Below are 12,667 nucleotides of genomic sequence, written 5' to 3'. Positions count from 1 at the left end.
CTTAAGTGCATCTACGCTAATGCACGTAGCATGGGCAACAAACAGGATGGGCTGGAAGCCATGGTGCAGCAGGACAGCTATGACGTAGTCGCCATCATGGAAACGTGGTGGGATGACGGTCACGACTGGAATGCTGCGATGAGTGGCTATAAGCTCTTCAGAAGGAATAGGCACGGAAGGAGAGGCGGGGGTGTGGCTGTGTACATTCGGGAGTGTTTTGACTGTATAGAGCTAGATTCCAGTGACGATGAAGTTGAGTGTTTATGGGTAAGGATGAAGGAGAAGGCTAACAAGGGGGATTTTCTGCTGGGAGTCTGCTATAGACCACCCAACCAGGATGAGCAGGTTGATGAAGTATTCTATAAGAGGCTGGCTGAAGTCTCGCAATCACCAGCCCTTGTTCTGGTTGGGGACTTCAATCTACCGGACATCTGCTGGAAATATAACACAGCAGAGAGCAGGCAGGCTAGGAGGTTCCTTGAGTGTATGGAGGATAACTTCCTGAGACAACCGGTAGGAGACCCTACCAGGGGAGGTGCCTCGCTAGACCTACTTTTCACAAACAAAGAGGGACTAGTGGGAGATGTGGAGGTCGGAGACCGTCTTGGTCTTAGTGATCATGAAATGGTCAAGTTTTCAATTCTTAGTGAAGTGAGGAAGGGGGTTAGCAAAATCTCCACCTTGGACTTCTGGAGGGCGGACTTTAGCCTGTTCAGAACCCTGATTGGAAGGGTCCCTTGGGAGATAATCCTGTGGGGCAAAGGGGTCCAGGAAGGCTGAACACTCTTCAAGAAGGAAATCCTAAAGGCCCAGGAGCAGGCTGTCCCCATGAGGCGCAAAATTAAAGGGTGGGGAAAATGGCCAGCCTGGTTGAACAAAGAGCTCTTGATGGGACTTAGGAAAAAAAGGAAGGTTTACCACCTTTGGAAGAAAGGACAAGCAACTCAGGAAGAGTACAGAGATCTTGTTAGGTTACACAGAGAAAAAATTAGGAAGGCAAAAGCCCAGCTGGAACTCAACCTGGCCATTAATATAAGGGACAACAAAAAAATACGTCAACAAAAAGAGAGTCAGGGAGAATCTCCATCCCTTACTGGATGTGGGGGGAAACATTGCGACCAAGGACGAGGAGAAGGCTGAGATACTTAATGCCTTCTTTGCCTCTGTCTTCAATAGTCGGACCAGCTACTCGCAGGTTGTACAGCCTCCTGGGCTGGAAGATAAGGATGGAGAGCTGAACAACCCCCCCGTGATCCAGAAGGAAGTAGTTAATGATTTGCTTCTGCACCTGGACACGCATAAGTCTATGGGGCCGGACGGGATTCACCCAAGGGAACTCAGGGAGCTGGCGCGATTGCTCACCAAGCCTCTCTCCATTATCTATCAACAATCCCGGTCAACAGGAGAGGTACCAGATGACTGGAGGGTGGCCAACGTGATGCCCATCTACAAGAAGGGCCGGAAGGAGGATCTGGGAAACTATAGGCCTGTCAGTCTGACCTCGGTACTGGGAAAGATCATGGAGAGGATCATCTTGAGTGAGCTCTCATGGCAAGTGCAGGGCAGCCAAGGGATCAGGGCCAGCCAGCATGGGTCTGTGAAAGGGAGGTCCCGCTTAACCAACTTGATCTCTTTCTATGACCATGTGACCCGCCTTCTTGATGCAGGGAAGGCTGTGGACGTTGTCTACCTGGACTTTGGTAAGGCCTTTGACGCCATCCCCCACAGCGTTCTCCTGGAGAAGCTGGCGAATCATGGCATAGACAAGTGTACTCTTCTCTGGGTAAAAAACTGGCTGGATGGCCGTACCCAGAGAGTTGTAGTTAATGGGGTGAAATCCAGTTGGCAGCCAGTCACCAGTGGTGTCCCTCAGGGCTCAGTTTTGGGGCCAGTCTTGTTTAATATCTTTACTGATGATCTAGATAAAGGGGTTGAGCATACCCTCAGTAAATTTGCAGATGACACCAAGCTAGGTGGGAGTGTTGATCTGCTTGAGGGTCAGAAGCCTCTACAGAGGGACCTGGACAGGTTGGATCGATGGGCCAAGGCCAATGGGAAGAGGTTTAATAGGTCCAAGTGCCGGGTACTGCATTTCGGTCACAACAACCCCAGGAAACGCTACAGGCTTGGGGAAGAGTGGCTGGAAAGCTGCCCAGCAGAAAAGGACCTGGGGGTGTTGGTGGACAGGCATGAGCCAGCAGTGTGCCCAGGTGACCAAGAAGGCCAACGGTATCCTGGCCTGTATCAGGAATAGCGTGGCCAGCAGGAGTAGGGCAGTGATGGTCCCTCTGTACTCGGTGCTGGTGAGGCCTCACCTCGAGTGCTGTGTTCAGTTCTGGGCCCCTCACTACAGGAAGGACATTGAGCTGCTGGAGCGTGTCCAGAGGAGAGCCACCAAGCTGGTGAGGGGTCTGGAGAACAAGTCCTATGAGGAGAGGCTGAGGGAACTGGGCATGTTTAGTTTGGAGAAGAGGAGGCTGAGGGGGAACCTCATTGCCCTCTACAACTACCTGAAAGGAGGGTGTAGAGAGGTGGGTGTTGGCCTCTTCTCCCAAGGGAATAACGACAGGACCAGAGGAAATGGTGGGAAGTTGGGGCAGGGGAGGTTTATGTTAGATTTAGGAAGACTTTCCTGAGAGGATGGTCAGGCACTGGAACAGCCTGCCCAGGGAGGTGGTGGAGTCGCCATCCCTGGAGGTATTTAAGGAACGTGTAGACATGGCACTTCAGGGCATGCTCTAGTGCCTGAGATTGTTGGGTTGTGTCTGTTTGTGGGTGGGGTGGGGTGTGGTTGTGGGTGTTTGTTTTGGTTTGGGTTTGGTGTTGTTTTTTGGTTTTGGGGGGGTTTTTTTGTGCTTTTGTTTGTTTGTTTGTTTGTTTTGTTGGTTGGACTCGATGATCTCAAAGGTCCCTTCCAACCAAGAAGATTCTGTGATTCTGTAAACAGGAAAAAGCTACACAGATACACACACCTTTGCTATAGAAAAAAAGCTAGTAATAATGTTTCTGGAGCTGAATTGGAGCTTACTTTTAGATCCCTATTTACTTGTAATAGACCATATTTAGAGGCTGTTTTAAGTTGTCTTTGATTTTCCACGTATCTGCTACACTGGCCAGCACTGCGGTTCCAAATACATTTAAGGTTCAGAAACTGAAAACCAGTGTTTGCAGAAAGGTTTGTTTCAGATTATACCCCACTAGGCATAATATACTAATCTGGACAAAACAAAACAGAATGAAACAAAACAAAATTAAACCAAACCTAACTACACTAAACTGAACTAAACTGAAATATAAACAAACTGCCATTAAACTTCAGAATGGTCAGAATTTCACAAACTTAAGCTGTCTCATTTTCTAGCTGACATCCTTGTGGGGACAGTCCAGAGGCAGTGAGCTTAACACTCCCAGAAGAATGAGTAATTTTATATTCATAAAACTCTGAGAGCTGTTTAGTTTTTGTATTTGTCACAGAATACTCTGTTTAGCTCACACTGGCTGAACTATCACATTGCAGAGCGGGATTTTTACTTTAACTATTTACACTTGTAAATTATCACCTCATTTCAAAGTTTGTGTTTCAGCTACATGCTGTATACGTACAAAGAAATGTTCCTATGCACACATAAATATTATTTATTCATTATATTGTTTTTAAATTACCTTAACTATTACAAAGAGAGAAATATCTATAGAAGACCACATTTAATTTTTATGCTCTCCCACTCCCGTGACTCAATTTGCTCAGAGAATGAAGGAAAACAAAAGAAAAAAAATAAATACAAGAAAAACCACAGGCATTTCTGAAATCTTTCCAGTAATTTAAAAAAAAAAGCTTTCTTCACTTACTCAGTAATAGCTATCATGTTACCTTGAATCTGACTCCCTCCTCCAGCACAATATATCCTTGAGAAGGTGTCAAATCCACCGATGGCTCTGAAGAATTAATTTCACTTACAAGATATTGAACAGTCACGGTGCCAAATATCCCCTGAGGAGGTTCTCTAATAATATTTAATACTGCAACACTTTCCATCAAATGGAGAGCTGTTTGCTCCCTTAGGAAGAAGTGATCGCTGTTATTGAATGACAAAACTCCATGGCCATCATCACTGGCAAGTATGGTAATTGTGGCTTTTGAGAAATAAATAATGGAAATATTCTTTAATTAACATACTAACATCTAATTGCACATATATACAAATAAAATACATATAAACAAAAATCCATTCTTCCATTAGTGTGTATGTAATTCTTTTACGTCTGTAACATTACTTTAAGAGAATATATAAGTATTTTACTTTATCTAAGGAAGATTTCTAGACAGGAAGAATCTAGATTATCTTATTTGAAAGCTCACTTTCACATTTTTTGATTCCTTATTTCACATAGTATCTTGTTAATTGCATAGATTTCATAGAGTTGTTTAAGAACTTTCCAAAGGAGTATAAAGATCTACCATAGCAGGGCAATGGTGTTTTATAAAATACGATTATTCAGAAGAATGAAATTAAAATGACTGCCGAACAATTCCAAAGAATGCGAATGTCAAAACTAAGTCTTACCTGTTGTGTTCTCCCCTAACTCCAGCCCCAGAGAGGGATTTGTTAAAATTAACTGGAACTTCTCATCACCTTCAGGAACATCATCATCAAAAATCGTAACAACAAGAGATTTATTCCTTTCTCCATCAGCAAAAAAAAGAGTCTAGCATTGAAACACAGAAATCATTGGATACTTAACAGCTGTTAACACACACAGAATTTTTCAACTACGGTATACACAGTTGTCTTAAATAGGAAGGAAGAGGAGGCAAGCTCTTCTTGAGCTATAATCTCTATGTCCTTAATAAATTGATAGAAACAGAAGTAAAAAAGTTCAGCACATTGTTGAATGCGGACAAGCAAGAGCAATTTACTCTGAAAGTTCTGCTGGAAAAAATATGAAACCTCATACGAAAATATGAAATCTTTTATGCTCCTGCCTAAGTAAAACTGCATTTGAGATAGATGTTTGAAATTTTATAATGTGTCTTATATTTAAAAATACTTCCATATTTAAAAAGAAAAAAGAAGTAAAATAAGATGGCTAATTTTGTCCCTTTCTATTCAGATGACCAAAGCAATTGAAAGAAGTTGAAAAATCTAGCTGTGCTACTGATCATTCTGCAGACTAAACAAGAAGACATTCTTTTGAGGAAGCTGAAGAAATGAAAAGTAATAGATTTAGAATTTGCTTCTTACCCTTGAGGTCACATTAAAGTCCAAACCCAGCTGTGCCTCCAAATTTTGGGCATAAAAAAATACAGACACATTGCCATACGATCCTCTGTTTCGGCATGCCATTATTGTCAGATTCCCGTGAGATTCATTAACTTCAAAACTATAACAAAAAGCAAGAAAAATTCTCAGTGCTCACTGAGCATGTTCTTTTGAATAAGCTGGTAGATAGTTGTTTTATTTTCACTTCAAATCATTGCCTCTGCTTTATAAGAAAAAGGCATCATGACAGTATCAGCATGGTTACAATTGTCTAATATAACCTTTTTAGAATCATAGAATGGTTAGAGTTGGAAGGGACCTTAAAGATCATCGAGTTCCAAGCCCCCTGCCATGGGCAGGGACACCTCCACTGCCTTTTTTACCTTTGTTTCTTATCTAAATGGAATTAAGCTATAGGAGGTTGTGCTTTTTCCCTGGTTATTAATGGCAGATCAAGTCTGTCTATGTTTATGGATGCCTTCTTCCTAGCTCCTGGAAATTAATCAGAGAAAATGATCTGGGAGATGTTTACATGGGTGCAGAAGTCACAATACAAAAGGTCAGCAGTGAAAGCAAGTAAATGGTAAAAAAGATTTCTGAGTAAACGTACTGTAAATGTTGTTTTTCAGTGGGGGAATTACATGTCCCAGTTCTGCTGAACTGAATGATGCTTTGCCATCTCAGAGATCTGGCCCTGTATTTTTAACAGGAGTTTTACTGTTAACTGGTAATGAAAATAACTGGGCAACCCCAATCACTAACTGACACAGTGAGTTCTTCAAGGAGACGAGACTTACTTGGTACGTTCCCATTCAATTACTCCGCTTACTCCATCATTAGCATCAATAATAATTTGGGAAGCTAGTCCTTCCACATCTAAAATGAAAACCAGAAGGACAAAAATGAAAGAACAATAAAGTCCATTTTCATGGTTTTCAATAATAATAGAAACATTTCTTAAATCTCTACTAATTTTCTAGAAGAAATACATAATTTTTTGTTTCCAAAATCTGGAAGAGAAAAAAGTACTGGGCAAGACAATTGGAAAGGCTCGAAGAAAATCTGTCCTTACTACCTTGCTATAAGAACTGCAACATAGTGCCTTGAATTACCACTGTTACATTTAATAATGCATACATAAAAGACTAAAGAAAATTTACAAAGCAAAACATAGCAGAGAAAAATCGAAAGATCAAAAGATCAAAAGCAAAATTTGTCATGGAATTTTAATTTATCTTCATTGTGTGTGCTTGTTGTGATGACACTTAAAATTTTCCAGACTGTACCATTCTGAAAATGGGAGGAAAAATAAGTAAGAAAGAATAATAAATGATCCAGTATTTCATCTCCTATTCATGTCTCAGTGCCCGATCATAAAGTTTACTGACACACACCTCAGATTCTGCTACAAATACAGAATTACTAATGCGTTTGTCTTACTAATGTCTATATACTGTAACATTCTATTGCTCCATAAAGATATGCATATCTTCACAATAACTCTGAAAGATTATTGTATGTATTGTACTGTGAAAATACTAAATAAGAGATTAATGCCAGAAATTACCAAAACTTGACAGCCAGAACTTGATTCTTCTGAGAAAACAGTGTCTTAATTTGTTCACACAATAGCACCTCATGACTATCTTAATTTACTTCAACTTAATTTTAATAAGACTTAAAAAGAAATGAAGGAAAGAATGACAGCTTCTACAGACTCCACTGAATCTGTAAATATGCTATATTTAGACCCAGAGGAAAGATTTCTATCAATTCTGACAAACCCGAATAAAAGTAAAAGGCCACTGCCGTGAATCCAAACCTGTCACTCGGTGGTAGCGATGGAGACCAGCAGTAGCTGCCAAACCTCTACACCAGCAGCAGAAATGTAGAAATGTTCTGATGTTTAGAAATCCAGAGGGAGTGCTAGAAATAACGGACCTTTCAGCTTCACTCCTACCCCGCGTTGTTCCTTGTGGTGTCAAAGTCAGACCACTTCACCCAGCATCTGCAATTCTTTGCTTTCCATATTAGACCTCTTATTTCATGTCTGGCAGCCCCCTGCCTGTCTCCCCCAGTGTTAGGTCCTGTTGGGTTCTCACACCCTGCTTAGCTCTTTATTGTATTCATTAAGTTTTTTCCTTTTTCTTTCATCATTTTCAGCTGCTGATAATTCCACCACTGCCCACCCCACCCCCCTTTTTTTTTTTTTTAAATTCCTTGCATTTTGGTATTTGGGTCAGGTTCTTCCTTCCACCTTTTCTAGAACACAGGGGCAAGAGGAGCCTCAAGAAAACAACAGGGCTGTCCTTACACTTGCTGTTTCCACTCCTTGTCAGTGAAAACTCAGATCAGAAGGAAAGGCCGCTGGAGCTCAGCGCATTCAACTCTACATCCCTGACATCCCAGACCTCCTCCCCACGTCGCACACACGTGGCCATGATGGGAACAGCCCATGCAAAATGTTCCAGGTGTGAGGGATTGACTGCACACGCCTCTATCACGTGCAGAACATCCATCTCTTGTGTTATCCTAGAAATACTGCAAATATCTTGTACAGGCTACGGGTACGGGACTGCTAGAAATCCTACACAAATGCATTGCACTGACACGGAATTAAATTCTCAGTCATAACAAATTGAAATATACCAACAGGGGAAACAAGACTAGAAAATGGTTTGATTACAGGATTCATAGTGACATTCTACAATGACTACAAGTTTTTGCCTCATGGATTAAAACTATTATCTGTTGATCCTAAGTACATTTAACCCAATGCAGATATCACAGCAGGGCTGAATGGTCACAATTCAAAGAGACCCTTTACAACAGAAGGTGAGACTATACAGCACTCAGCACAATTTAGTTCAGAAAACCCCTCTGTATACTTATATGTTACTCTTTTTATTCTTTAGATTTTAGACTCAACTAATCACAGCTCAGTCTCTACAAATCAGCAATGAGTCTGGCAAGTTACCTTTCACTCTGTAACGAATTAACTCTGTCACTTCAATAGGCATGCAGAGAAAAGGGAAAAGAGTCGAAGAAGATATTAGAAATGATCAGTATAACTAGTCTCTAGCACTACAGGATAATCCAACTGTCCTTAAAGCCAATGCAGCTATGCTACTGAATGCAGAAGCAGAATGAAGAACTAACTAAGAAAACGATAAATGACGTTCACTGGAAGAGCAGGAACACCATAGAATATGACTCCTAAAAGTAAATCTGATAGATAAAAAAATAATAATAAAAGGAATAATAAAAAGAGACTTTTAAAGGATTGAACAAAGCAATAACATAATTTTTGGGACATTTTTGTTTCCATTACGTACTTGAAAATGAAAATCAGATTAACACACTGCCAACAAAACTTTTCAGATAATTGTGCTCTCCAACTGTTAATTACTAACTTCTCTATGAAAATAGCCTTAGAAATTTTACAGAGCTCAAAAAAGTACCAAGCAAGTGTAATAATGAATATGTTTGTTATTCTACAGTGTTTCCTTCAGAATACTCTGTCTCATATTGCCATAGCTGTCAAGTAAGTGGAATAATGATAATATAATCTGCATGCAATTCACATAAACGGAAAGCCAAAGATAATTCTGTATAATTTTTTTTTTTACCCAGTCGAGGTGGGGATGAAGTTGAATGGTTCATGATGAGTTCCACTGAAGTTAAATTAACCAAGAAGAACTCTTGCACCTCTGGTACATCATCCTGCAAAACACAAATCCAGTACATCCTCTTTTCATTGTGCTTTAAGAAACAGAAGTCACCGAAAAGCAATGTTTTGTGGAAAAAAACATGTTGAGGTTTTTTTTTCCATTTTCCTGAAATACTGCTATTGACTGTGAAAGTTATTACCTTGAACGAACTATGAAGTAAGACATTATATTTCATGAAAAAGACTCCGTACTTTTGTGAATAAATTCTGCCCAGTTTTAAAGGCATAAACCCCAGTCATTGAGAAAGTAAGAGTCTGTAGCAAGCAATGAATTACACTCTTCTGCATATCAGATAGTAAAGCCTTAATGAGAAAGCTAAATTTCATTTATGCATTGGTAGAGCTGTTTTCTGTTATTATTTTTCCTGTGATTTTAACATTAAGAAAAAAACCGTCTTTTTAGATTACAATGAAATATATAGCTTCAAGCAATAGATAGGCTGCAAGCTTTAGGTTTCAGAATATTCCTCTTCTGATGTCATACAGATAAGTTTAGAACGAAAGGGTTTAGAGTTTACCTCTAGAATAGTAATATTTATGGCAGCTGATGTTTCTCCTTCTTCCAAAACTAATGAGCCAGAAACAGGTAAGTAATCAGCTCCTGGTTCAGCCAAGGTCCCTTCTGTCTGATTGCTTAAGGTGAGCAATCCTGGAACTGTGGCATACGTGACATTGATAGCACCTGTTTAATTTGTGAGGAAAAAAAAAAAAAATTTTTTTTTTCAATTCTTATGTAATTTTCCCTGGAATAGACAAAGAAAAGAGATCAAAGGCTCCCCCACAAAATGAAAAGCCTGACTGCAAAACAGAAGGATTAAAAGATTAATCTGGAACCAATGGAACTTCTCATTGGTTAATAACATCGTTATTGTTCTCAATGTGCTTTCAGCCCAGCCTTTGGTGATTTGGTCCAACATCACTGGACTCGAAAAGCATTAGGACCAAATGTATTCAGATATTTGAGGTGCTGTGGACCACAACTATTACATTGCTGAAGCACTACCTAGGACATCTAATGTATTATTAATACCAGGTTTGCTGCCAAGGGAAGTAGAATGTTTCAGGAACGACTTGGTATCTAAGAAAGGCTCTACAGAAAGTGCTGAGAAATACAGCCTAATAAATCTAGTTTTCTTCCCAGGCAGACTGACATAGACTTCAATAAAGAATAACATTAGGGGACACACTGATAAATGTTACCAAGGGTAAAAGTTAGAACTAATTTTTTTTATAATAAAGCCATGTTTCACTCATCTGCCAGGGTAAGTCAAGTTGCAAATTTAAAGAGAATGATCCTGGAGATAAGATGACAGATGAAATTCAAAGCTGGTCTGTATGAAATAAAATATAAGGTATAAAAGAATCTTAGTTTTAATAATTAATGATGGAGTTTAAGCAAGAGATTTTACATTTATTATGGAGTATTAGTTTCCTAAGTAGTGTTTCAAAAGTAAACTAGATACTGATTGATATTAAAAAAGAAACAGGAAAAAAGGAATGTCATTAAAATGCCTCTACAAATCTGTGTTTTGTCCAGATCTTGAATATTCATTGTGACTGCTCACTTCACTTCAAAACACATATATAACAAAAGAAACTAAGAGGAGTTATCACTGACGTCTAAATACAGTCTAAAAACGTAAATAGATACCTATCTCACAACATCACAACATAAGTTGAAATTATCAGGCAACAACACAAGAAAATATTTTTGCACACAGCACGTTATTCAATTCTGGAATTAAGTACTACTTAATTTCATGGATGTTAAAAGATGAATTGATTTAAAAAGGAATAAGAAAGTCTCAGAGGAGACACACACTGAATTCAGTGCTATGAATGCAAATTTTTCTAAGGCACGTTCCTAAGCTGCCAAATTCTGGAAGTTTGGAGGTGAAATATGTGGGAACAATCATTCCATACAAGTTCCTTTTCTCATATGTTTCTTATTTGTTCTGGAGAAGGCTAACCCTCTGAGACAGACTCATTAGAGACAAAGGCAGTGGCCCTAATAGCCAACTAGTTACATCACAGCTCCCGGACTCCTTGCTGTGGAAACGAGGGCTGTGGCTCCAGTTTTAACAAAAACTTATTCTCCAAGTCTTCAGTAAGAAGCCTAGAAGTTCTGAAAATATCAACTTTACCCAAGATTTTTAAAAATTTCCCGCCTCCCTCTCATGGCTTTCATTTGCCTAATGATTACCAAAACAGAACCACCTTTCTTTTGGAGTTATACAAACCTAGAGATCCAAATTCTCTGTTAACAAAAAGCTGAACCGTTTTGTTTTCCTCTGGAATTAAAACTACCCTGGATGGGGACGCAAAATTCAAGACTCCGTGTGGTTCATCACTAGCTTCTACTGTCAGAACAGCTTCATATCCTTGACTATCCAAAATAGCAGCACCTGATGAAGAAACTCCTGCAAAAGAAACAATGGACTACAGTGAATAAAGTGTTATGGAACTAATTTTTTTCTCTTATATTACTGCTATTGTTACATCCAAAAGACAGTCGCATGATGTGCTCACTGAAGTTTATGATGGTGTGGAATGTATACATATTTACATTATCTAACAAACACAGGAACATATAATCATGACAGAAATTGTATGCATACTAAGTGTAGAGCCACAAAAACATATTAAGAAATGAGAAAAATTAATGGGCCAGAGCCAAATACCAACTTCTCTCAACTTACTCTATTTTGAAAGGAAAGAGAAAGTTTTCCCAGGAATTAACTCGAAAGTTAAACATATTCAACTTCTTAATCATTCCTTAAGAAATTATTCCCTTTTCCAAGCGCTGACATGATGAGTAATTGTTGGCATATTAATTTATGCTTATCCTGATGGATTGCAAGAGTCAACAAATGATTCTGGCAAGTTGGTAAGGCTCCTAGCAGCAACACAATCCTTGTCAACTTAGTTTGGCATTTAGACATTAATTTCAGGTTAACAAAGGGATTTTCAGGAAGGGATGCAGTTTCATGTTTCTTTTCTTATTATAATTTGAATGGCAAGAATAAAATATTCTGGCTTCCTTGAATTCAGAGACAGATCAGGAAGTCAGCTTGCGACATGAAAAGATTGCTTTAAAAAATAAAAATATCTGCTTATTTCATGGCAAATATATCCAGAATATGTCACTAAGCTCAATTTTCTATTCAGTTAAAGGGAAGCCAATAATCACTGAATTAAACACGAAGAGTTAAATCAGGTTTAAAACCTGTTAAGGAAAACTGCAAAGACACTGTGGGGTTTAACTATCTATCTATCTATCTATATATATATATATACATATATATATATAAAAACATATACACATTAGGATCAAGCCTGCTCCAATAAAACATGAATGAACTTTGCATAGTTTACACCAGTTGCAGTATGCTTAGTCCTACACTTCTAAAATGCATTAATACATATGAAAATATTACACTATTAAATGGTGGTTTTAAGATACAGCAAGCTATAGTTCTGCATTACCTTCTGTTTTGATGTTGTATAGGATGATCTGGTATTCTTCTTTTTCTTCAGGAATATGGTCATCCAGCAAGTGAACATACAATGTTGCATTCAATGTCTCCTATTTATTTTATTGATAAATTGATTAGTCATTATTGTGTAAAATACAAGTAATACCACTCTATCATACATATTTTGAAACGTACCTTTA

At 38.9% G+C, this 12,667-nt stretch overlaps 1 protein-coding gene across 1 annotated transcript in view; it reads right to left on the bottom strand.

The window, feature by feature from the left end:
* The window catches only part of ADGRV1 (adhesion G protein-coupled receptor V1), a 285,251-nt gene that overhangs the window by 212,549 nt on the left and 60,035 nt on the right, over nt 1–12,667 (bottom strand). The window contains 9 exon segments of the mRNA XM_074166892.1: nt 3,872–4,134; nt 4,566–4,707; nt 5,244–5,382; nt 6,059–6,137; nt 8,239–8,268; nt 8,891–8,984; nt 9,510–9,673; nt 11,232–11,411; nt 12,478–12,577. Coding sequence (XP_074022993.1) covers nt 3,872–4,134; nt 4,566–4,707; nt 5,244–5,382; nt 6,059–6,137; nt 8,239–8,268; nt 8,891–8,984; nt 9,510–9,673; nt 11,232–11,411; nt 12,478–12,577 — 1,191 coding nt within the window.

Source organism: Numenius arquata, chromosome Z (genome assembly GCF_964106895.1).
Source record: "Numenius arquata chromosome Z, bNumArq3.hap1.1, whole genome shotgun sequence".
In the NCBI taxonomy this organism is placed as follows: Eukaryota; Metazoa; Chordata; class Aves; order Charadriiformes; family Scolopacidae; genus Numenius; species Numenius arquata.
The sequence above is the reverse complement of the archived record's forward strand: the minus strand, read 5'-3'. Positions and strand labels throughout refer to the sequence as shown.